The sequence below is a fragment of the Furipterus horrens genome, unplaced genomic scaffold (assembly GCF_987537825.1).
Source record: "Furipterus horrens unplaced genomic scaffold, mFurHor1.1.pri manual_scaffold_7, whole genome shotgun sequence".
NCBI classification, from domain to species: domain Eukaryota; kingdom Metazoa; phylum Chordata; class Mammalia; order Chiroptera; family Furipteridae; genus Furipterus; species Furipterus horrens.
This window is the reverse complement of record NW_028327177.1, coordinates 138,756,022-138,778,002: the sequence shown is the minus strand read 5'-3', so window position 1 is coordinate 138,778,002 and position 21,981 is coordinate 138,756,022. Positions and strand designations below refer to the sequence as shown.

At 62.1% G+C, this 21,981-nt stretch overlaps 1 protein-coding gene across 1 annotated transcript in view; it reads right to left on the bottom strand.

Moving 5' to 3' along the window:
• Window positions 1–21,981, bottom strand: part of NBEAL2 (neurobeachin like 2) — a 28,956-nt gene that overhangs the window by 6,230 nt on the left and 745 nt on the right. The window contains exons 2-35 of the mRNA XM_090284642.1: window positions 14,701–14,789; window positions 14,495–14,623; window positions 14,311–14,392; window positions 14,094–14,218; window positions 13,827–13,909; window positions 12,246–12,331; window positions 11,866–12,148; window positions 11,589–11,695; window positions 10,978–11,058; window positions 9,503–9,586; window positions 9,023–9,121; window positions 7,953–8,554; window positions 7,743–7,875; window positions 7,539–7,658; window positions 7,017–7,338; window positions 6,733–6,815; window positions 6,531–6,623; window positions 5,930–6,104; window positions 5,664–5,797; window positions 5,143–5,302; window positions 4,860–4,962; window positions 4,567–4,720; window positions 4,312–4,470; window positions 3,945–4,104; window positions 3,687–3,772; window positions 3,022–3,531; window positions 2,328–2,506; window positions 2,075–2,234; window positions 1,700–1,837; window positions 1,247–1,606; window positions 1,021–1,170; window positions 775–932; window positions 533–657; window positions 312–447 (exon numbers count right to left, since the gene is read on the bottom strand). Coding sequence (XP_090140768.1) covers window positions 312–447; window positions 533–657; window positions 775–932; window positions 1,021–1,170; window positions 1,247–1,606; window positions 1,700–1,837; window positions 2,075–2,234; window positions 2,328–2,506; window positions 3,022–3,531; window positions 3,687–3,772; window positions 3,945–4,104; window positions 4,312–4,470; window positions 4,567–4,720; window positions 4,860–4,962; window positions 5,143–5,302; window positions 5,664–5,797; window positions 5,930–6,104; window positions 6,531–6,623; window positions 6,733–6,815; window positions 7,017–7,338; window positions 7,539–7,658; window positions 7,743–7,875; window positions 7,953–8,554; window positions 9,023–9,121; window positions 9,503–9,586; window positions 10,978–11,058; window positions 11,589–11,695; window positions 11,866–12,148; window positions 12,246–12,331; window positions 13,827–13,909; window positions 14,094–14,218; window positions 14,311–14,392; window positions 14,495–14,623; window positions 14,701–14,789 — 5,648 coding nt within the window. The remainder of the gene's footprint in view (window positions 1–311; window positions 448–532; window positions 658–774; window positions 933–1,020; window positions 1,171–1,246; window positions 1,607–1,699; window positions 1,838–2,074; window positions 2,235–2,327; window positions 2,507–3,021; window positions 3,532–3,686; window positions 3,773–3,944; window positions 4,105–4,311; window positions 4,471–4,566; window positions 4,721–4,859; window positions 4,963–5,142; window positions 5,303–5,663; window positions 5,798–5,929; window positions 6,105–6,530; window positions 6,624–6,732; window positions 6,816–7,016; window positions 7,339–7,538; window positions 7,659–7,742; window positions 7,876–7,952; window positions 8,555–9,022; window positions 9,122–9,502; window positions 9,587–10,977; window positions 11,059–11,588; window positions 11,696–11,865; window positions 12,149–12,245; window positions 12,332–13,826; window positions 13,910–14,093; window positions 14,219–14,310; window positions 14,393–14,494; window positions 14,624–14,700; window positions 14,790–21,981) is intronic.

The window sequence follows — 21,981 nt, the reverse complement described above, 5'->3', positions numbered from 1 at the left end:
CGTTCCTGCCCCTGGGTTTCTGAATGTCTTGCCAGGGCACCAACTCGTGTTCCCAGCTTTCCCTTGCTCAGCCCCTGCCACTCCCGTGGGCCCCATCCTAGCTCTGGGGTGCCTAGCCATGAAAGAGCAACTGCCAGTTCTGTTTGACAGCTCTCCCCAACCCCCCACCTGATTTGGGACAGTCCCTTCAGGGTGCTTAGCCCTGCAGCAGAACAGGGAATGGACTCAGGGGTCAACCTCCCAGCAGGCACGCATACGTGGGGCGGACCCCCGGCCCGCTGCCCAGTGGGCTCTCTCCCAGCCCCACTCACGCAGTCTCCAGTGAAGCCAGCTCGTCCTCGCCCAGCTGGTCTTCCTGCAGCTCCTCGGGTGGGGTGCTGACTTTGGCCTCTTTGCTCACTGCTAGAGGCAGCGAGGCCTCCTCGGTGGGCGTCAGAGGGGCCTCACCTGCAAGGGGCCCAAGGGTGCTCAGCCAGAACTCGGCAGGACGGCATATAAGGTTGGGTAGACCCAACTCAGCACACCGTCTCACCTAGGTTGTCGCGGAGGGCACTGGCTTCCAGGTGAGAATTGAAGTGATGGTTGGGCACCAGCTTCAGACGCATGCGCGAGTATGTCTCCGCGCTGGACATCTTCCACCGGGGTGTGGGCAGGTCCCTGTAGATATGTCCCGGGTGATTCCTCCCAGGCCTCACCCCAAAGGCAGTCAGTCTAGCTCTCCAGGTCGCCCCCGCCCACCCCCTGAGCCCCGCCCCTGCCCCAAGCCCCGCCCACCTCAGAGCCCAGGCCCCGCAGGGGCTGGAGAGCTGCCGCCACAGCGCCCCCCAGTGCAGCAGGAAGGCGGCGTGCTGCGCTGCCTGCTGCTTCAGCGCCGTCGTGTAGCGCAGCCCTTCCAGGCGCGCCCGCCGCTGCACGGGTTCCAGCACCAGCTCCTGGGGGTGGGAGAGGAGAGCGATGGGTGAGCCCTGGGAGCTGCTTCCTGCCCTGACCCATCAGGGGTCCCCCAGCCCAGGAGCACACCTGGAAGACCCGACGACTATGTGCCCGCTCTCGCTGGCACCGCTGCCCACTGCTCATGAGTGTGTCGTAGCAGGAGTTCCAGAAGCCCGACATGAGATCGTGGCTCTTAGCGTAGGTGTCCATTTCGAACTGGGACATGGTGGGCTGAACCTGGAGGAAAGAACGCCGGTGCTCGATGTGGGCTCCTAGCCCACACTTCTCTTCCCATGCCCCCGCCTCCAGGCACCTGCTTGTCGATGAAGTGACGCCATTCAGGTGTGGCACAAAAGGCCTGGAAGTCCTCAAAGAAGGTGGGGCTGCCGTTGGTGGGCGGCAGGGAAGGCAGCCCCCACTGCAGCCCCAGCGGTTGGTAGGCGCGGTCCAGCAGCGTGCGCACCAGCGGCACCAGCCATGAGCAGCGCTCCGCAGATGCAGCAGCTATAGGTGGGGGCTCCCGGTCCTCGGTGGCCATCTCGCAGGAGAAGGTGTTAAGCGCCCGCGCCAGCACGGCCTCCAGTTTGGAGAGCACATAGCAGGCCTCCTCCCGGCGCATGGGCACCGCGGTCTGCAGCAGCGAGTGCAGCCTCACATAGGCCTGGGCGTGTAGCTGGGAGCCAAAGGGAAGTGTGGGTGGCACCCAGCCACTCCCCGAGCTCCCTACACCTGCCCCTCCCCTCCCCCACAACCACCCTGTATTCACCTGAGGGTCTTCCAACAGGATGTACCCAAGCACGAGGTGCAGGCCAATCTGTGCCATTTCTCGGAGATCCGCTGCGCCATTGGCCAGGTGAGGCCAGGCTCCCAGGCGGTCTAGCAGGCTGCACACACCTTCAAAGAGCTGCCACACAACATATTCCCAGCAGCCGGCACCAGATGAGGCCAGAAGCCCAGGGGGAGGGAGCACAGTAAGGTGTGGGCCTGGGGCCAGGTCAGGTTTGTACATACAGGCAGGTCCATGCTCACAGACACCCGTGCCAATCCACCCAGGACTGCACACATGTACTCATCCCCCAGACCTGCAGGCTCAGGGGCACATGCGTGCTCACACGGCCCACACCCCTGCGCGCTGGCGTACCTTCTCGCTCCACAGCTCCTGGTTGCCGTGGCCCTCAGCGCACAGGAAGTCCTGCAGCAAGCGCAGCAGCCAAAGCACCTGCTGGGTGAGGCTGGCCAGGACCCCAGCAGGGGCCTCTTTGATGTCAGTCAGGGCTGACTCCAGCATCATCTCCAGGAGGCTGGGGACAGGAGAGGGCCTCAGGTGTCTCTCTGACCGCCTGCCTTACCCTCAGGCTTCCCAGAGGCCCCCACCCACCCAAGCTGCCCCTCACCTGCGCTTGATGCAGTCTGGTGGGCGCACAAGTGTGGCTGAGGCCCCCAGCTGGGTGAGCACTGAGAACACCTGGCCACGTTCCCGCCAAGCGGCCTCGTCACTGCCTTCCACGCCCCGCCATGTCACCAAGAACAGCACGTTGGTGAGCAGGTTACACAGCTCCTCCTCAGGGGTTTGCTGCAGGCACAGATGAGTGGCGTGAGGGGGGTGCCAGGGACACAGGGGATCAGGCTGACCGCACCCCTTGCCCACTGCTAATAAGGACAACAGGAGACAGAGCATTCAGCCAACAGATGGCCTGGTTCTAAGGCCTGGAAAAACGGTGTAAAGGCCTTAGCCACTGCCTGGATTCCAGGGAGATTCCTGGGGTCTCAGTGACTCCTAAGACAGGATCAGGCAGTTCACACAATCATACCTCAGTCCTCACAGGCCTCAAGAACTGTCCTGGGATTCTCTGGAAGAATGTCACAGAAGAAGCAGAGGCCCCATCCCCAAACCCAAAAGCACCAGGTATGACCCTCAGATCTGTCCACGGGCCCTGTAAAGTCTCTTTCTTATTCTGGGCCCCACTGGCAGCTGCAGCCTTGACGTCAGACAGGGCTACACCTGAATAAAGGCTACACTGCCTGCCTCATGTCCCAGAGATGCCCCTCCTTAGTGCCACGCAGACGCAGAGGGCGGGCCTGCCTCACCTGAGGATTGCTGGTATTAGAGATGTCATCCCCACTGATGGCAGGCTCAGGCAGGCTGCCATCTTCCAGCACGTTGGACAGACTGGAGCTGTGGCGGCCACGGGCAGCAGGGAAGGGCCGGGGCCCATCCAGCGGGGACGGTGTGCCAGGCTGGCTGGCAGGAGTAATTGTCCCGCTGCTGCCGTCGCCAGCAGTATTGCCTGAGCCCACACTGGACCGTTCCAGGCCCAGGTCAAAGGGTGTGCAGAATGGGGAGAGAGCTTGGTAAAAGGCATCGGGGTCAGGGCTGGGGGCCTCTGAGGGCAGGAAGACATCCGAAGGGTCAGGTGACTCAGTGGGTGGCTTGGGTAAGGCTGGGTCTGGGGAGGCAGGCAGCTCTGGGGGAAAGGGCAGGGGACTGCCGGCCGTGGCAGCCTCCAGCACGTAGAGCCGGGTCAGGACATCCTGCCAGCCGGCCTGTCGGGCCAGCAGTCGCACTACGTCAGGCTGTCTGTAGATGAGGTGGAAGAGCTGCGGGCCAGGGCACAGCAAGTGAGGGACTCGCCCAAGAGATCTGCTCCCAGACCCCTGTCCTGGGTCCAGAGACCCCTCACCGCTGGCAGACAAAGGGAGTCCTCAGGGTAGAACCGCCAACCCCCGCCAAAGCTTTCACCTCCCACACTCACCTGGCGACAGATGTACAGACGGACGCTGAGGTCAGCCTGGAGGGACAGTTGCACCACAGCCATCAGATCTGAGAGGTTCAGGCAATCTGGAAGAACGGCCAGAGAGGGCCTGAGGGACTGACCCCAGTAGGGGCTACACCCCGCTGCTGACCCAGCCTTGGCCCTTGTACCAACACCTTCCCTATTCCCACCTGCCCTCTTCCTGGATCCATATCACCCCTGCACCTGGCCTGCCTCTTGGTCCCAACCATGTTGTACCTGTCCCCAGGAACAGCTTGTAGAGGCCCTGGCAGAGCTGGAGGGAAACCGCCCCTTCTGGCAGGCAGGCGACAAGACCCTGGAGGCCATACTCTTGCAGCCGGAGCCGCTGGCGGCCCCGCTCAGGTGAGCGCTCATTCTGCTGCAGTCTGCACAGGATCTGTATACATACGGGGGTGGGTGGGTGGGGGGGGTCACCACGGGGAAGAAGTTACTGTAGGCAGGGAAGTCACCACACAGGTGTGGTGTTCCAAGAAAAGCCTGCAAAGACAGCTTCCTCTGCCAGCCCAAGGCCTGCGGTGCCTCCTTGGACCTCAAGCAGGAGCCACAGCCAATGGGATGCCAGGGTCGGGTGGGCCAGGTGTACCTTGCAGATGCGGTCGGACAGCAGGGGCGGTGACCTTGACTGCACCAGCAGTGCCAGCAGCACCTCCAGGTTCCCCGGCTCCAGCAGGAAGACAGCCAGAGACTCCTGCGCCGACGAGCCCTGCAGCAGTGCCAGCAGCAGGTCCAGGGCGCCCACCACCTTAGGGAGACAAAGGCTCACACTAGGCTGGGTCTCCCCACGGGGTCCACACTCTACCCCTCAACCAAGCCTCCTTGTCACCGAGCTCCAGCCTACCTGGCCGTCATCACCTGAAGCTGCCAGAAAGTTCAGGACGACCTGCATGTCATCAGCCGGGGAGCTCCGTACCAGGAACTCCCGCGCCAGGCCCAGGAGTGAAGTCTGCACCGTGCGCAGGTCGTCAGCCGCTAGAGGGCGCTCCCGCTGTGGGCTGGACGGGTCCGCAGGCACACCCACCCAGACGGGAGAGAACGGGGAGAGTGGGCAGGGGAGCTGGGGGGCTGAACTGCCCCATCGCAAGACCGGAGGCCGCTGGGGCAGCCCCTGGGCCACCTGCCCCAGCAGCTCACCTGTAGTGAGTGCGTAGGGCATCGAGGATGAACTGGACCCCATACTTCTTCCGCAGCTTCTGTCTGTGCTCTCGGACTATGCTGGACATGTACTGGATGTGGCCTGAATGGGCATCGGCGGAGGGCTCAGGCTACCAGATGCCCCCAGGAAGGGCCATGTTCCCCTCAGGCGCCCCAGAGCAAGTATGTCCCCTCGGATCACCCAGAGCAGGGTTATAACTTCTTAGAACCCCCATCACCACGCTTCCTGGCAGTGTCCCTCCACCCAAGTCCCCACACCTACCGAGGCGTACAGCAAAGTCGCTGAGGCTCCAGAGGTGGAAGTTGAACAGCAAGTGCTGGTAGAGCAGGTACAGCAGGGGCCCGCTGCCCTCAGCTGCCACCTGCTCCATCAGCAGCTGGGCAGACATGAGCACATTCATGTCCATGGCCCAGCTGGGGACCTGGGGCAGAAGAACCCGGGGTGAGATGTCAGGCCTTGCCCCGCCGCTGTCCAGTCTCCCAGCTTCCCCCCTGCCGGGCACAGGCAGACGGACACAAGCTCCCCGCCTGCGCAGAACCCCTCAGAGGCTCCCTCCTGTCTCTGAAGTGCACGCTCCCCAGCCTGCTGTGCAGTCTCCTGTCCCCACGTGTGCTGGGACCGCCCCCAGACCCTCAGCCGAACCCTGCCGAGCCTTTCAAAGTCCCACTCTAATGTCACTTCTCCTCGGAGGCTCTCCCTGACAAACAGCATCTTGGTCCCCCTGACCCAGTCCCCTTGGTCAGACAGGGAAGCCCTCTTCCCACCTGCCCCAGCAGGCCCACCTTGCGCAGGAGGGCCCCGATGATGGCAGGCCCCTGGCACTGCACCAGGCTCTCCTGGTTCACAGTGTGGCCCTGCAGTAAGTTCCGCAGCATCAGCAGAAAGGCAGCTACTGCGTTTCTCTCCATCCGCTCCTCTGCCGGCCACCAGGAAGGGGACAGATGTGCGTCAAGGGTCTGCCAGTGGTCACAGAGACCTCAGGCATGCCAACCCCCCCCTTGTCATGCCAAGATTTCCTCCCCACAACCAAGGCACCAGGGACACTTACCTGAGGACTTGGCCAGGGGAAGGAGCAGGCCCTGGGTGTTGTGGCCAGAGGTAAGTTCGGGCCCCACGAGGTCATGTGTTTCAGCTGGACCCACCTCAGCTGCTTGGGGTTGTGCAGCCACCCGCTCTAGCAGGGGCAGCAGGGCACCCATGCCTCCCACACAGTTCACCACATCCTAGGGGTAGGGGGCCGGCTGTGAGAAGGCAGATCTCAGCCATTTCCTGACTCACTCCACCTCAGCATGCCCTCCAGCCTGGAAACCTGGGTCCAGGAAGCTTTGTTCTCTTGAACCCAGGTCTCCTAAAGACCTCCGAGGCCCTGGCCGGGTAGCTCAGTTGGTTAGAACATCATCCCAATACACCAAGGCTGCCCATTATATGTGCCTCTGGTCAGGACTCATATAAGAATCAACCAATGAATACATGAATAAGTCGAACAACAAATCGATGTTTCTCTCTCTCCCCAACCTTCCTTTCTCTCTAATATCAATAAATAAATAAAAAGACCTCCGAGATCCTAGTACCCCTCCCCAGCCCACCCTGTACACACATGTGCCCATGCTAACGCTTTCTCCACATACCACCCACATGTATACACACACCTTCACGTCCCAGGTCTCCACCGTATAGCCTGTCAGGCGGCCATCCAGCCCATGGCCTGGGGATAGGTCCAGGCAGATGTTGTTCTTACAGGCCTGGGGGCACGGGGTGAGCAGATAGCGAGGGTCAGTTGGAGGAAGGGGTGGCAGACAGTGTGGGAGCCAGGGGGAGGTAACAGGGTTGAGCCAACTGTCCCCCCAATACCTGAGGTGAGTAGTGGAGGAGCAGCTTGGTGCCAAGTTCATGTAGTTCACTCTCAGGCTTGAAGGGTGCTGTCTCATTGGGCCCTGAGGGTTGGCAGGGGTCGTCAGACCTGGCTGAACCTCGGGCCAAACCCTATCCAGAGCCCTGATCAGAGGACCCCCAGACATTGGGGTCCTTCTCTCCCAGATCCCTAGTTCTGGCCTGGGCACTTTATAAGTCCCAGCCACCAGACTCTGGGACACTGGGGTGGGGGCTGAGGCCAGGTAGGGGGGTGGGCTGCATACCCAGGGTGCGCAGGGCCTTCAGGGCCTCTGCCTGCAGGGCTTCATGGAAGATGGCCACGGCCCCCAGCTCGCCCTCCAGGGACGTGGGGCTGCCCCATCGAGTGTCCTGTGTGCCTGCAAGGGTGGAGCTGATGCTGCCCTCCTGCAGGGGGGCCATCAGCCCAGTCCCCCAGCCAAGCTCTGTGGCAGCCGGGACCGAATGGGAGCGGACGAGGGAGGGGTGAGTGTGAGCCAGGGCAGCGGGCACGGGTGGCGCAGGCAGCCCCATGGTGGTGGTCGTCGTGCGGTGCCCAGCGGAGCCAATACAGCAGGAGGAGAAAGGCTGCGGGGCCAGGGTTGGGGGAGTGGTCAGGTCGCAGCAAAGCCTGGGGTTCCACCTACATGCAATTCCTCACAGTGACCCCCATGGCTGCACAGGCCCAAGAGGCTGAAGTCCAAGGCCTGGGGAGGGGGGAACACCAGAGCTCACCCAGTCCAAGCCCCCCGGCTAACCAGAGCCTCCCCCAACCCTGCCTGGCGCACCTCACTGAGGGAGGGGCATCGGAGGGGTCCTGTCTTGACCAGAAGGCCATCTTTGTAGACATGCACCAGGTTCTGGCTGAAAAGCCGGCGCCCGGGCACATGGACGATGGCCACGCAGTGCTGGAACAGAAGCCACAATGTCAGGCTGTAGGCCGGGGCTCGGTGCCCCCCTGCCCTCCTGGGCCACACGAAGACGGAGCTCACCCAGGCAGAGTCGGCAAAGGACACTTCAGGCAAGCTCATGGTCAAGTACTCCTTCCGGGTGCACACGGCCACCACCAATGTCCCAGCCGCCGTGAAGAAGGCCTCAAACCCTGAGCCACTGCTGGTGAAGAAGCTGGGGGCAGGCCAAGGCTGTTAGGCCTGCTGGCCCTCCCATTCACCCTGACTCTCCGCCCTCTGGCACTCACCCACCTGTATAGCTGCTTCCGCTGGAATGGCCGGGTGGGGGCTGGGGCAGGTGCTGCAGCCGTGGGGTGCAGGCAGAGCCAGGCGTGGAAGGTGAAGCCAGTCCCCGGCCATCGCTGCACAGGGGGCACCATGATACCCGCCATGCTGGGCGTGAGGTCAAAGTAGTGGAGGGCTCGCGCAGGGCCCTGGTGCCGGGCCATGCCTGATAACGCGCGGACGATGGCACCTGCGTGTCGGGCATTCCCTGCCTCGGCTCCGCCCGGCCCTGAGTCCAGCCCTGGTGGGGGGCAGAGCAGGCGACGCAACTCCAAGGGCCTTAGTGACACTCGGCCCAGGGCTTGCAGCAGCGCCAGCAGCTGCTCCTGGCAGTGGGCCCCCAGGGCTTCCCCCATGCTGAGAGTCTCCAACAGGCAGCCCACCAGACCGGCTTGCACACACGTGGCACGGCTGGCAGGGCAGCTGTCGCAGAGCCACCAGAGGCGTTGTGCTAGGAAGAGCCGCAGCTCGGCCGTGGGCAGTGCCGGCAGCCACCGTGTCAGCACCAGCACCGGCTGCTCGTTGCGGATGGGTGGCGGCGGACGGACGCTATGGTCACCCTCCACAGCCTGTGGGTGGAGAGGGGGTATAGGTCATGGGCAGCTGGCATGGAGCGGCCACCTGCCAACAATGGGACCTCTTCTCTCAGCGTCCTTGCCTAAAACGCGGGAAAGCAACATGTGCTCCTCCATCCTGCTCACAGGCTGTGTCTGAAGCTCAGAAAGTCAGAGGCACATGGAAGACCATCTGTACTCACGACAGTCCTTCAGCCCCGTTAACCCCTGCACCCTGGCTTTCGGTCTGGGTTGGCCTTCAACTTCAACTTCATGGCCCCAGGAAAATCCTGGAACTTGCTAAGGTGCAGCAGCTTCCGGACCCCAAGCAGCCCAGCATCCTCCCCCCAGGGACACCGACCCATGTGGTCAGCTGCGGGTCACCATATGTACCGGCTACAGTCAACACAGCCCCCCAAGGAGAGCTGGCCTTCCCTGGGGCCCCTGACTCAGTCCTGGCTGCCTTGGGGCCCCTGCCCTCACCATGTTGAGCAGCTCTTGCAACAGCCGATGGGTGGGGGGGCCGTGGCTCTGGAGAACCTCGTGCAGGTGAGGGTAGCCAATGCGCTCCTTAAACACCTCCTGTGCAGGGTTGTGTGGGAGAGAGTGAACATGGATGTGGACCCAGGGCAAACACACCACGCAGAAACCCCGGAGGGGCAGCAGCGTTCACGCTCCCTCTTGTGGTCGGCCTCTGGGTCACGTGCTGGCAGGGACGGGGGCTGCCGTGGGACGCAGCGGCACGGGCCCGCCTCAGAAGGCTGCAGGTGGCGGTCGGCCCGCAAGTGTCCTTCTCCCACCCAGCCCCAGCCCTGACCGATGGCCATGCCCACTCATGGGCCTGAGCCGCACCTCCCCAGCTCACCTGCTCTAATGGCCACCAACCAGGCCAGTTCTGGGGCCATGTGGTCACCTGAACTCCCACCCCACACCCCTACTGCAGGTGGACAGCAGCGTCCTCACCTTGGCTGACGGGGAGCCGCTCATGATGCAGGTCAGCACTCTGACGACGTGGACTGCAATGGCATCTGTGTCCTGGTCCAGTACCTTGGGGTGGGGAGGGGCAGTCAGGAGAGGCAGGAGCCAGGGGGTCGCAGCTGGCAGCACCCTGCAGCAAAAGGGGTGTAGGGCCAGGAGCAGGTGTCCCAAGGCAGGTGGCTGAGCTAGCTGGGGGCCCTGGGAGCGTGGCCACCCTGTCTGGGCATTCTGCTCCTTGCCTGAATGGCAGTGCCCCTCACCCTGACCCTAAATGCCCTCTCTGAGCAACTTGGCAAGATCCTATGACAAAGGGGACAGGGGAGGAATCAAGCGCCTCATTGGGGTCGATCCACAGTGGCCCCTTTCGCCGTATCCCTCGCCATACCTGTCTAATTGATTTACCGCCTCCGTGTCCACCCATCCCCACCCAAGCTAGACACACCCGTGCAGGCAGGCCAGCAAGTGCCCCATCACCCATTATGATTGACAGGGGTTGAGGAATTGAGGGATAATCAATCACAGAATGTTAGAACCAGAAGAACCTTCGAGACCTTTCAGTCCCACTCTGCCCCTTGCCCACTAGATCCAGGTGGGGATACTGAGACTCACCCCGGTTGAACCTGACAGCCAGAGGCAGGCTTCTCACTTGCCTTGCCCGGCCCCAAGGAGGTGAAGGGACAGGAGGGCTTGGATTTGTCAGCTGGTGCTAGGCTGCACTTTGGCTCCCCAGGCCTTGGTCCCCACTCTGCCTGACTCCCCAAGTGACCTCAGGCCACCTTCTTAACCTCTCCAGGCCTGTTTTCCCATCTACAAGAACCAGGGGCCTTGCTAGCCTCATAGATGACTGGACATGCACGTTGTCAGAAGACAGCCACATGCGACAGACACATGGGGCTGCTTCCTAAGGACAAAGCCCAGGTGGGGCCCCGGGGGTTGGGACCCAGGCATGGACCCCACTGTGAGAGGGTGCCCCACATGGATCCCAACACCCTGAAGCTTCCTAGCCCCCATAAAAGGTAAGTCAGGGAGCACCTCAGGAGGGGATAAGAGGACAGGGACTCCCAGTGACCTGCGTGCGGCAGGTGTAAGGATCCACGGAAAGAAGTGGCTCCACGCGAGAGACCTCCTTTTGCGGGAATGACCACAGCCAAATCCCTGCATGTCTACCTGGGCCGTTTCCCTTCTGTGAAGTGGGGGCAGGGGGTTGAGTTTCGAAGGTTCCCTCCAGCTTGGCACAGCCGAAACCCAGCTCCCAGTAGCAATACTAGGCAGGACACAGATCGCTTCTGCCACGTCCCCTTAGACGGCATGGGCCACCCAGCCCCATCGCTAGGCCACACCAGGCCTCAGACCTGTCTGCACATCCCCCCTGCACAGTGCAAGGAAGGCTCCAAGAGGGAGCCCAGGGGGTGCATGCCCAGGGAGGCCAGTGCCTGAGCCGGTCGGCCCCAGCGTGGTACCTTTTGGACATCGGGCTCGGTCAGTAACCGGGTAGCTAGGTCACTGTCCCCCTCAGGGGGCGCCCGGGCCTGCAGGTATAGCTGTGGGGAAGGGGGAGGGGCACAGGGTGGAGGAGGCAGAGGAGAGAGAAAGAGGAAGATGAGGGAGGGGCAGGGTTAGAGCAGGGCCTGGGGCAGCTGCCAGGACTTGCCCTAGAGGGAAGGTGCGCCCTGAGCCCCAGTCCACGTGCCGGACTAGGCCCTAGAGAAGGGGAGGAAGCTCAGCCACCCACGCTCTGCTCAGAGGGACAGAGTCAGGTGGTGAAGTGGGCAGCAGGAGGCACTGCATCCAAACCGCTGAGCCGTCCTCCTGCCCTTGGACCTGAACCTGGGGCCGGGGACAGGGGAAACAAGGGGCCAGGGCAGCTCCTGTCCTTTCATAACAGCCCCTTCCTGTGGGGTACAGAGCCATCCGCAGCCCCAGGCCCTCCCACTGCACGGCAGGCATCCCACCAGCCACGCTCCCCCAGCCTGGTGCAGCCCAGGTTTGCTCATCAACATCTCAGACCCCACAAGTGGACCCCCAGCCTCCGGTTTCCAGGCCCTTCTCCCCCAGCCTGAGCTTTGCCCACCTTGCTGTTCTGGATGAGGCGAATTAGATGTTCAAAGCAATTGTTGCTGAGGAAGGTGGCCTGGAGAACTGGCCGGTCCTCGCAGGCCAGCATCATGGGGATGGCATCTGTGGAGGGGTCAAGGGTCAGCCGTGCCCAGTCCCCTCCCAGCAGCACCTACAGTCAGCCCTCAGCCCTAAACCTTCATTCTTATACTGCCTAGTCCAGCCTTCCCATCGTCGCTTGGGCCTTCACCTCCCAGCGCCACCTCCCCAAGAGTCTGGGAGTCCAAACCTACCCAGCATGCTGACTCGGAGGGTGACAAGGGCCTCTTCCGGGCCTGGGCTCGACCCAGCCGGCCAGTCAGCATTCAGGACGCGAAAGTAGCCCTCAAGCAGCGTGCGGAGCTCCGGAGCTCGGTGGGGTGTGCGGCTGGCATGCAGGACATGTACTGCACCCACCAGTGCCGCCAGCGCCAGCGACACTAGGCGGGAGTCCTGGGCGGGCCCCCGGCCCTGGCCCTGCACCACGTCCAGCAGGCCCTGCACAGAGCCGGTGCTCACGGCCACCTGCCCGTTCTCCTGCAGATATGGACAGAGACGGGCACTGGGCAAGGGGCACACCCAGCAGAGACCCTGAGACGGCTGCCCTCTGGCCCACAGGCTCCTCCCTGCCTACCTTCCCTCCTGCAAGGATGGCACCGAAGAGGTGGATGAGACGCAGCAGCAGCATCGGAGGCAAGCGATCTGCATCCTGCAGGCTCTCTGGGCGGGGTAGGGTGGGCAGGGCAGGACAATGTCACCAGGCTCGTAGGGCTGTGGACCCACCAGGGGTCTACATAAGAGGTGGGAGCCTTGGGGTGGGGAAGGGGGGTGGGACGCCCAATCTGAGAGAGGAGACCTAAAAAGTCGCGGCTCTCTACTAGGGGGCCTATGGGGAACACAGACCTTCTTTGGGGAGCTTAAAAGGAACATGGCCTTGCCCTGAGAGCCTGGCTAGCTCCTTAGATCCCCAACCCCCAAAGTGGAGACCCTGGGGTGAGCACATTCCCCTCCCCCCATCCTGCTTCACCACGGATACCCAGGTTTTAGTGTCTCAGATGCAAATCCTGGTCTCTCTGCCCTGTGAGGGTTGGAGCTTCCCCCAGTGACCTCCTCTGGGGACTCTGCTTGTGTCTAGCACCCCCACCTGCACCCCTGATGGGGACTTCTAGGGGCTTTCACAGCATCCTATGGGGGATGGAAAGGATGCCAGGCCACAGACTGAAACCCAGAAAGCAGAGGACCAGCCCTAGGTCACAAGTGTGATGTGGGGGTGGAGGCGCAAGGGCAGGGCTGCCCTGATTCAGGTGGCATGGGGTGGGAGGCCTCATGGGGGGCAGGGCTTCAGAGGTGAGGCCTGGGGGTGCCGCTGGCCTGTGCAGGGAGAGGAAACAGTGGGCAAAGGCCTGGAGGCAGGCTGCCCTGTCGCATGCTAGGAATGAGAGGACAGGGCTGCGGCTGGGGTGCAGGGAGCCGGTGGGGCTGGAAAGGAAGGCTGCGGGAGGAACAGGGTCCGATCCTGAGGGTGTCAGGCCTCTATCGGGGCATTTACAGCAGCAGGAACAAAACCCAGTCTGTCTTGAGAATAGTACTCAGCTAGTGGGAGAGTGGAGCTGGGAGCTTCCCAGAATGTTTTCCCCCCTGGAGCTGTCTCTCCCAATAGGCCACCACCTTCCCGGGCCCAGCTGCCCCCATCAAGGCAGCATCCAGCCCTGAGCCCACCTAAAGTCCTGGCCAGTCTCTCTCCAGTGACAGAAGAGAGGGGACCCAGGGAGCACAGGGGGCCAGAGACATCCTGGGGCCAGCTCCTCCAGGAACGAGGGGGTAGGAAGTGGAGATAATACCTAGTGAGGAGGGGTGGGAACTAGGTGGAGGCTGCAGGGACAAAGGGATTGCACTAGGGAGTTTTAAGATGGTCCAGATCAGAGTGGGGAGCAAGTGGTTGGGGGAGAGACCCAGGAGATGGGAGGGAAGGGAGAGGGAAATCGACGCCCTGACCCGATGCTAGGCCTTCCCTACAGCCCAGAAAATAAATTACCCATTTTACCCAGGCGTGCCCTTTCTCTCCTCTGCCCCTGAACCCCCTCACACTGGCAGGGTCCGCCCAGCCCTGGTGCTGCCAACAGTAAGCGGGCCCTGTCCTGGGTGCGGGATGGGAAACTGCAGGAAGGGCTTGGGGCTTGGGGGCGGGGCCAAGTGGGGCGGGGCGGGGCCTGACCTCGAAAGAAGTCTCTGAAGTCACCCGGCAAAGCAGCAGGAGGGAACTTGTATTTGCTCTTCTCCTTGGCACTGATGACTTCCCTGGGGGTGACGACGGGGTGGCCAGGGGAAGGGTAAAGCCAGGCACTTCACCCTTCCTCAGTCATCCTCCCCTCACCAGCCTGCACACAGCCCCCTCCCACCCCCCACCTTTGCCCTGGCGGCCACGCCACCCCCAGCCTCTCCCCAGCCCCCTCTGGGTCCCGGCTGCAGGGCCGGCTCTCACCCGCTGTGCTGGCGCCGCCAGGTCTGGTAGGGGTCAAAGAGGCCCTCGCAGAGGAGGAGGGCGTGCAGGGCCACCTCCTCCAGCTTGGGGCCCTGGCCCTCCTGCAGTGGTGGCGATCCTTTCAGCTGTCCGAGGCGGAGGCGTGGGGAGAAGGTGGAAGAAGGTTAGCTGGGCAGTGACTGCCACCTGAGGCCCCTCCAGGTAGAGCCCACCTCACCTTGGCCACCAAGCGGGTCAGCAGGGCCAGCACGTGGGGCACCAGCACCTGGCCCCAGCCTGCCTCCACATTGTCCAGGTTCCTGGGGAGTGAAGGACAGGAGCGGTCACAGAAATACACCAGTGCCCCCTCTGGCCCACAGTTCCATGCTCCCCCGACCTTGGGGAGGACCACGGGGAGCCACCTGCAGAGGACGATGAAGAGCTTGAGCAGCAGCAGGGTTTGCTCCAGGTCCCCCTCGTCTAGCTGCTCGGCCAGCACACGCAGCAGGTCCAGCGGTAGCAGCGGCACCTCTGCACCTGCCTCCTCTGGCCTGTGGAAAAGAAGGTCACTGGGACGCTGAGGACCCCTCCGTCACCCCTCCCTCCACGTGGCTAGCGCCAGCCTCACCTGCGTGGCTCCAGAGACGACAGTGAGATGCTCTTCTCGAAGGCACCTACAAAGGCTTTCAGCCACTGCTGCAGGTAACCCAGGTCCTTCTGCAGGTTTGAGGGGATAGGGGTGGGGACAGAAGGGGTGCCGTGACCGTAAGGGGACAAGGGGATATAGGCAGAAATGGAGAGTGAATGGAGGAGGACATGGGGTAGACAGGGGTTGGAGGCACAGCAGTAGGGGTGGAGAAAGGAGTGACAGATACAGGTGCGGGCAGAGGGAGGACAGGAAGTTGGAAGGTCAGCATCAGAAGATTGCTGTACATATTGACCCCTCTCCCAGGTCTCCCATCTGCTTTCCAGTCTCTTGTTCCCACCTCCATAATCTTTGGGGACCCAGGCAGGCCTGATACAGGCAGGGGAGGGGCTTAAGTGTATACACACTGGTGCTGGGGCTGCAGGTCTTCCACCCACCAGCTAATCCTGACCCAAAGCCTTGGGCTGGGCTCTCGCCTGCCACCTTCTCCCAGCTCAGCAGCCAACACCTCCAGGAAACCTTCCTGGACTGTAGGTCCCAGGGTGCATATGCACTATCAGCCAGGCAGACCCATGAATGCACACATCCTCCGCATGTACAGGAAGGATGTCCTATCTAGCCCTGGGAAGCTCTGCCCACCCTGGCTGGTTACCTGGACCCCAGGCCCCAGAGCTGGTTCCATGGGCAAAAGGGGCAGAGGCTGAGCCCGAGTCTGGGTGCCGCCAGGGAAAATTGGGTGTGAACGGGAAACGTCCCCTCCCACCCCAGCCTGGGCAGGAAGCGCAGAGTCACGATGGGGGAGGAGGGCCGCTTCCTCCCGGCAGACCGCAGGGATGTGGGGGGGCCTGGGGCCCAGCAAGAGAAGCTATGAGGGACCTAGCCCAGCACCAGGGGTGGGGCCTAGAGCACAAAGGGGCAGGGTCACACTGCTCTACAGGGGAGCTTGAGGACCTGAAACTAGTTTTAAGGGCATGAGATGGGGGCCTGGAGTCAGGCCAGGCCTATCTAGGCCCAGGTTCCGACCCCTATGGTGACAGTGCCCTTCATTCAAAGCACCTGGAACTCCCTGACCTGGGTCCAAGGCCTCAGGCCCAGGGGACTGTGTGGAGGACTCATCCGTATGTTTGCCCCACCTCCCTCCCCATGCCCTGGCCTCCCCACCTGGTCCTGCTGGTCTCTTCGCTCCAGGGATAGAGCTGAACAAGTCGTAGCCCAGCTCAAATCTGCCCTAGGCTCTGCGCCTTCCCAGGGCATGGAGTGGGTCCCGGCGTGGACCTGAGCTCCTCCTCCCACCCTGCCTTCTCTTCCTCCGTTCTGGCCCCATCTGGTGCTCCCACCCCAGCCGGGGGGCAGACGGGTAGGCCAGGGACTAGACTGGAGAAGGGTGAAGGGGCAAGGAACATGCCACAGGAAGCACCCAACAGCGTGAGACTGCTGCCCAGGTGCCACCAACCTCAACTCAAGGACTTCTAGATCTGCCTAAGGGCGGGTGGCTCATTTTTGCTACCTGTGCACCCTAGACCATAGGGCCAACGCTGAATAAGCCAGCCCCAGGGAGGGGGCCTGACCCCAGCAGACTGAGCCAGGAGGCAGACTGAGCTCTCTGTTCTGTGCTTGGGCAACTTTAGGGTGCATCTGTCATAAGTCTGAGGCCCAGGCAACTCAGAGCGAGGCTAGGGTCACCAAGGTGCAGACCCACACCACTGTGACTTTGTTCATTACCTTTAGTGACCTAGCTCCACCCTCTGCAGCAAAAACACCAGAATGCTGAGCCCTGAGACCCCAGAGTAGGCTGGGACTCTAGATTACTTCTTCTGAATTCTTTCCACTGCAGACAGGTACCTGCGGGTTCCCAGAGGGGAGGCCTGGTCCACTACCGCAGCGTCAGTGGCCCCTTTGAAGATGCTGAAGGCCAGACCTTTGGTCTAGGCCACGAGAGCTCATGGTTACTAGCCAGCCAGTCCAAGCTGACCCCTGACTCCTGCCTCAGTGACCCCATAGATCCTTGTCTACCTTCAAAATTGTTCCAACACCATCCCCCTTCCATTTATCCCCAAAGCACCCCCAGTCACCGCTCACCCAAAATGTGGGTCTTGAAAGCCCGACTCTGACCATGTCCCCCCACCCCGACCAGAAGAGAAAGGCTCACTCGAGGGCCTGCTCCTCCAGCCTCTCTGCCCCCCGCTCTGTGACTCCCATCCTCATCTCTAGGCCTCTGCCCACCCACACCCCACTGCTGTTGACATGAGCTTTTGGTGTTTAAGCAGGAGCCTTGCGGCCTCCTCATGGCCGTCACCTGGATAAGCCCTGCCAGACCCAGGTGGGCTGACTCCACTCAGTCTGCCTCAGTCTCCCTCATTAAGCAGCACAAACTGCTTTCCATCCCTAGACCCTCAGCCTTGGCCTGCCCAGTTCTACAAACTGCCAACAGTCCAGGCTGGGCTGGGTGCAGGGCCGAGGCAAACCAGGCGGCACCCATGGGCTCCGGAGGGAGTACCTGGGGTCTCTGAAGCACAGTACCAGGCAGGGGAAGGGGCGGCTGCCTGTCCTGCCTCCGTGGGTCTCACCTCATCTCCCAGAGCGGACTTAGCCCAGCTCTGACCTGGGCGCTGTGGCGCCAGGCTGCAGTGCTCGGGGTATGGGAGCCCCTAAAGGGGCCGGGGCCAGGGGGCAGAGCAGGGGAGGGGGCCCCAAGCATGGCGGCAGTCCTGCAGGTGGACGGGTCCAGAGCAGGGGAGAGGTGGCTGTGGTGCTTGGGGTCCCCATGCTCTCAGGCTGGCTCCTCCCTCCCTTTCCAGCTCTGAGCAGGAACATCCCTGTCCCAACCCCAGACTGCCTGGGTGGGGGTCCCAACCACACCCCTCCCATAAAAGTAGGTCGGGAGCAGCCACACGCCTCCCCAGGGCCCTGGGACAGGGGAGGAAGCTGTGGGTATGGGGAAGGTCAGTCTCCCTGGGGGCGGGGTTCCCAGAGTCAGCCCTGAGAACCCTCAGTTTGGGGGCTGCAGGCTCCCAAGGGCCCGTCAGTCCAAACAGTTCCTGGGTAGGCCTGGTACTGCCACTTCCCCAGTACTGAGGTGACCTGGGGGTGCTGAGGGCAGGCAGCTGTGGCACAGATGGCTGGGTGGGGCTGTCTGCCTGGGGGACAGCGACCACTGAGCTGCCTGATGCCGTGGGGCTCCTAGACCTGCTTGCCCTACCCCGAGCCTGACATCAGCCCTGGCTTGCCCTCTGCCTTACCCCAGGGCCCAGACCTTGCCTCACATCCTTCATCCCCACCCTCTAGCCACCTCACCAGGGAGTTTACAATGGGGCAGAACACAGAAATTCCTTAAATAGCACCCGGCGTCTAGTCTAGTGTGCCTCCAGTACTCCTCAGTTACCACGCGGGCCCATCAGCCCGTCACCCACGCTATCACAAGCCTTAGAGCAAGTCCACAGCCTCCCCCCACCACTGCAGCCCCTCATAGGTGGTGCCCTCCGCATCGCCAGCTTCAGAGCCCCAGCCCAAGGACATTACGCACTGTCCCCCCACCCCCCGGTTGAACATGGTTCGCTCTCCAAGTTTCCTCTGCCTAAATGCCCCCCCAATGCCCCCCAGCAGAACCAGCACCTTTCCCGAGGCCCACCCCTGTCTGGTGCTTCAGAGGCTGGGGTGCCCCAACTGAATGTGGTCGAGGGCATGGGATCTGGAGTCCAGACCCGGTTCTCACACTCGCTAGCTTGTTGCTTAACACCAATTTGTCTCTTTGTACTGCAGCTGCCTCTTTAAAACCCATCTGTTTGCTTAACTGGTAAAGGTGCTCCCACCACACCCACCTGCACGTGGTCAGGCCCTGGGAGCTCAGCCCCAAGCCCAGGGCCTCTGCCTTCCCAAGCCCCTGGCATTCTAGGGCAACACCCATCATCTGCCCGCCCATCTGCATGAGTGAAGGAGGAGTGGCCACTTCCCAGCTGGCTGTCCCAGGCACCGGGAATGGGAGTGGGCCCCAGGAAAGGCTGAGAGCCGGGCAAGGAGAGAAGACCAGAGCTGCCTGAGTGGAAGCGAGCACCTCATGCCCTGGAAGAGGCAGGCAGACCCGGGACAGGGTGGGGTCTGGTCAGGATGATCTGTCTCAGGCCTGGGGGTCTCCCCACGCAGCATTGGGAAGGGGATGGCAATGTCAAGTGGAAGGTGGCTTCTGACTACACCAGGACTGGAAGTCAGACTTGGAGGACCTCAGACCAAGGAATAAAGGAGGAAGATGGGGACTTTGCCAGGGGCAAGGACAACAGAGGACAGTGGTCCAAGTGCCCAGGTGGCTGGGCCAGTTTTTCCCCCTTACTTGGGGAGGGGGTCTGGAGAGGGGTAGACCCTCTGGTCTCCATAACACCCTTGCCCTGTCACTGTGGAAACCAGGAATTTCCTTCCAGGGTCCCCAGAGTAAGAGACCTTGTTTCCATGGGGACCCCACAATTCCACATCAGCTCCCCAGTTGCCATAACAACTCCAGGGATTACCAGCCCCTCCCCCAATCCTGGGCTCCACTTTTCTCCCTCACACTTCAGTCCCACCCCCTTTAGTTGCCTTGGTAATGAAGGCGGGGAGGAGGAGACCCTGGTTGCCCCAGTGAAGTATGGAGGGACCCAAGCTACTCCACCTTCCTTTTCCCCGTTATAAGAGGGTAAACTGGGGCACAGGAAGGCATATGACCCAGCTAAGGTCTCCGAGGGAGCAGAGGACCTGAGCAGGTTTCTATGAGAGTCAAGGGTGAGGAACCAAGGAGGGGTGGGCAGAGCAAGGGCAACTCCAGCTCTGACCCGACCTCCCTGGAACCCTGAGTCCTCAATGGTAAAACTGGACAGTTCAGCCTGGGCTCCCCACCTGGACCCTGAATGTCTGTCCTGTCCTGACCTTTGTGATCTCGAGGGCACCTAAGCTCTGGTGCCCCCAGGGCTCCACTTCACTGGGGGGTGGGGCATTTGAGGGACACCACTGGCCCAGCAGCAGAAAAGGGGCCGCTCGTTTGCATGCTATTTTGCATAATCTACACATGCTGCCCTACTGCCAGCCTGTGGGGCACCGTCCCCAGTCCACCTACTCTCTCACCCCCTGCCATGCGCTCTGGATATGCCCCCACCTGTCCCCCGGCCGCCCCCTCACTCCACTGTTCTGTTCCTGCTCCGCTGTTTGCGTCTCTGCAGCCCTCAAGGCCCAAACCCTGTCCCCTCTGGCATGGCCTCCCTGAGTGTCACTGCTGCGGCCCTCTCCTCTGCGCAGCCGCAGCCGTTCAGCTGAGCCCAAGGGGCTCCCACTAAACGTGAGGTGCTGGGGCTGCAGAGCAGCAGCACAGGAAGGGTTAAAAGGGGGACACCCTGGGCTGAGGTCCAGCTTGGTTTGGGGGTGGGGAAGGGAGGTTCCACGCGGGGGAGACAGCTTGTGCAGACCCACCTGCGGTGTCCTGCCCGCAGGACTCGACCTTTCCTGCGTAAAGGAACCCAGGATGGAGTCTGCTGGAATCTGCCCCAAACTCGTCTGATGACCTTGGTTTGACCCTGTCTTGGTTTCCCCACGAGGGCCCTGAGGAACTCAGACTGAATGATGTGGCACCCTTTCCTTTTTCCAGGAGCCACCCACAGCCCCTTCCTCCCCTGGTGGCCCCCAGCTGAGCAGGACCCACAGAGGTCGGGGGTGGGTGGGTCTAAATCTGGGATGTGTAAAGGGAAAGGAAGGGCAGAAAGGGGGTTACTCCCTAGGGCGGGCCAAGACCCACAACTGGGGAAACAGGTTTGCCAGCTGATGTCAGCTCTCACCGCTGAAGGGAGGGGCGCAGGTGTTGGGAGAGCCTCTTGGCTGGGTAGCTGGCCAACTCAGGGGTCTCTTAATACCCTTTACCAGTTCATCCCTTTACCTTATCTTACCCCCGCCCCCCAGACACACACACACACTCGGGCCCTAGCAGGGCCCCAAGTAGCACAGCCTCCACTCCCTGGGAGCCAGCACAGAGGGGTGGGGACGGTGTTCAGGGAGCAGGAGCAGCGCAGAGTGGGCAGGAAGGCGGTGTAGAGCTTCCTCTCCCCGGGCGCCTGGCCCCGCCTGGCTCCCAGTTCACACTCACATCCTGGATTTCTTTGCCAGGCCCTAGGCTACCCCCTGCCTGTCCAGGCACCCAAGGCCACAACCAGCCGCATGTTCCCCATACCTGCCCTGTGAGGTGAGGAGCTGGGAGGCGGGGAATCGGCCCAGATTAGTGCTCAGTACCTCCTGAGGGAATAGGGGGGCTGACCATTTGCAGAGCTCATCTAGGAGGGGTAGCGGGAGGCACCCTCTCCCAGCAGCATGCCACCCAGCCTGATGACCCATCATTAACATCCCTCAGCCTCATCACCTGGTCACAGATAAAGAAACTGAGGACCGTGAACCCGCCCATGGCCACAGGGGCAATCAGGGGCATGAGGGCCAGGGGCAGGTTTCCTTCTGGATCTCTCACTCCTTTACAAAGAGCAGCCGTTGGAGGTGGAGACAGAGTCTGGGGTGAGGGAACCCACTGGGGCCAGGGAAGCAGGAGCCTTCTCTGGCCCGGACCAGCCATACTGGCTAATGCTCTGCAGAGTACAGGCCACTCCTGAGGTCAGGGCTGTGCCAAATTTACAGATAGAGAAGCTCAGAGATGTACAGAGGACGGCTCTGCTCCGTACACCGCCTCCTGCCAGGGGCCTGGACCTCTCACTACCTGAGTGGACTCAAGAAGCTGTGGCCCTTATGGCCTGGATTCTAGGTCCCTGGGGCCCCGGACGTGGCCTGCAGTCCTTGGAGACAGTTAGACAGCCTCTTCACAGAGGGCCAGCTGATCTGAGCATGAACTTCCCCCCAGTGACAAGATCAGGGGCACACAATAGTCCTTTGTGCCCAGGGCGCACCTGAGCCAGGAGCATGATGCCAAGCAGGTGCAGGGAGGGAGGCTGGTGCCGGGGGAAGGGGAGGGGACATTATCCTGGGATTCCTCCCTCCTGTGGATGCAGAAGAACAGTGGGGGCCTATGTGTGTGAGACGTGGAGTTTGGGGGACACCGGGTTCTCAGCTCTGACAGACACCTGGGTCAGTCACTGTCTTCACCTTCTGAGGCCACTTGAGGTGGCCTCTGAGACAAGACGGGGAGCTCAGGAGGAAAGGGCGTCCCTCCATCCCTTTAAAACATTCCTCCTAGCTCACCCCCTAACACCATGCTCTGCATCTAAGGCAAATCTTTTCTTCGGGCCTGAACCGGGGCGCTTGGAGTCGGAG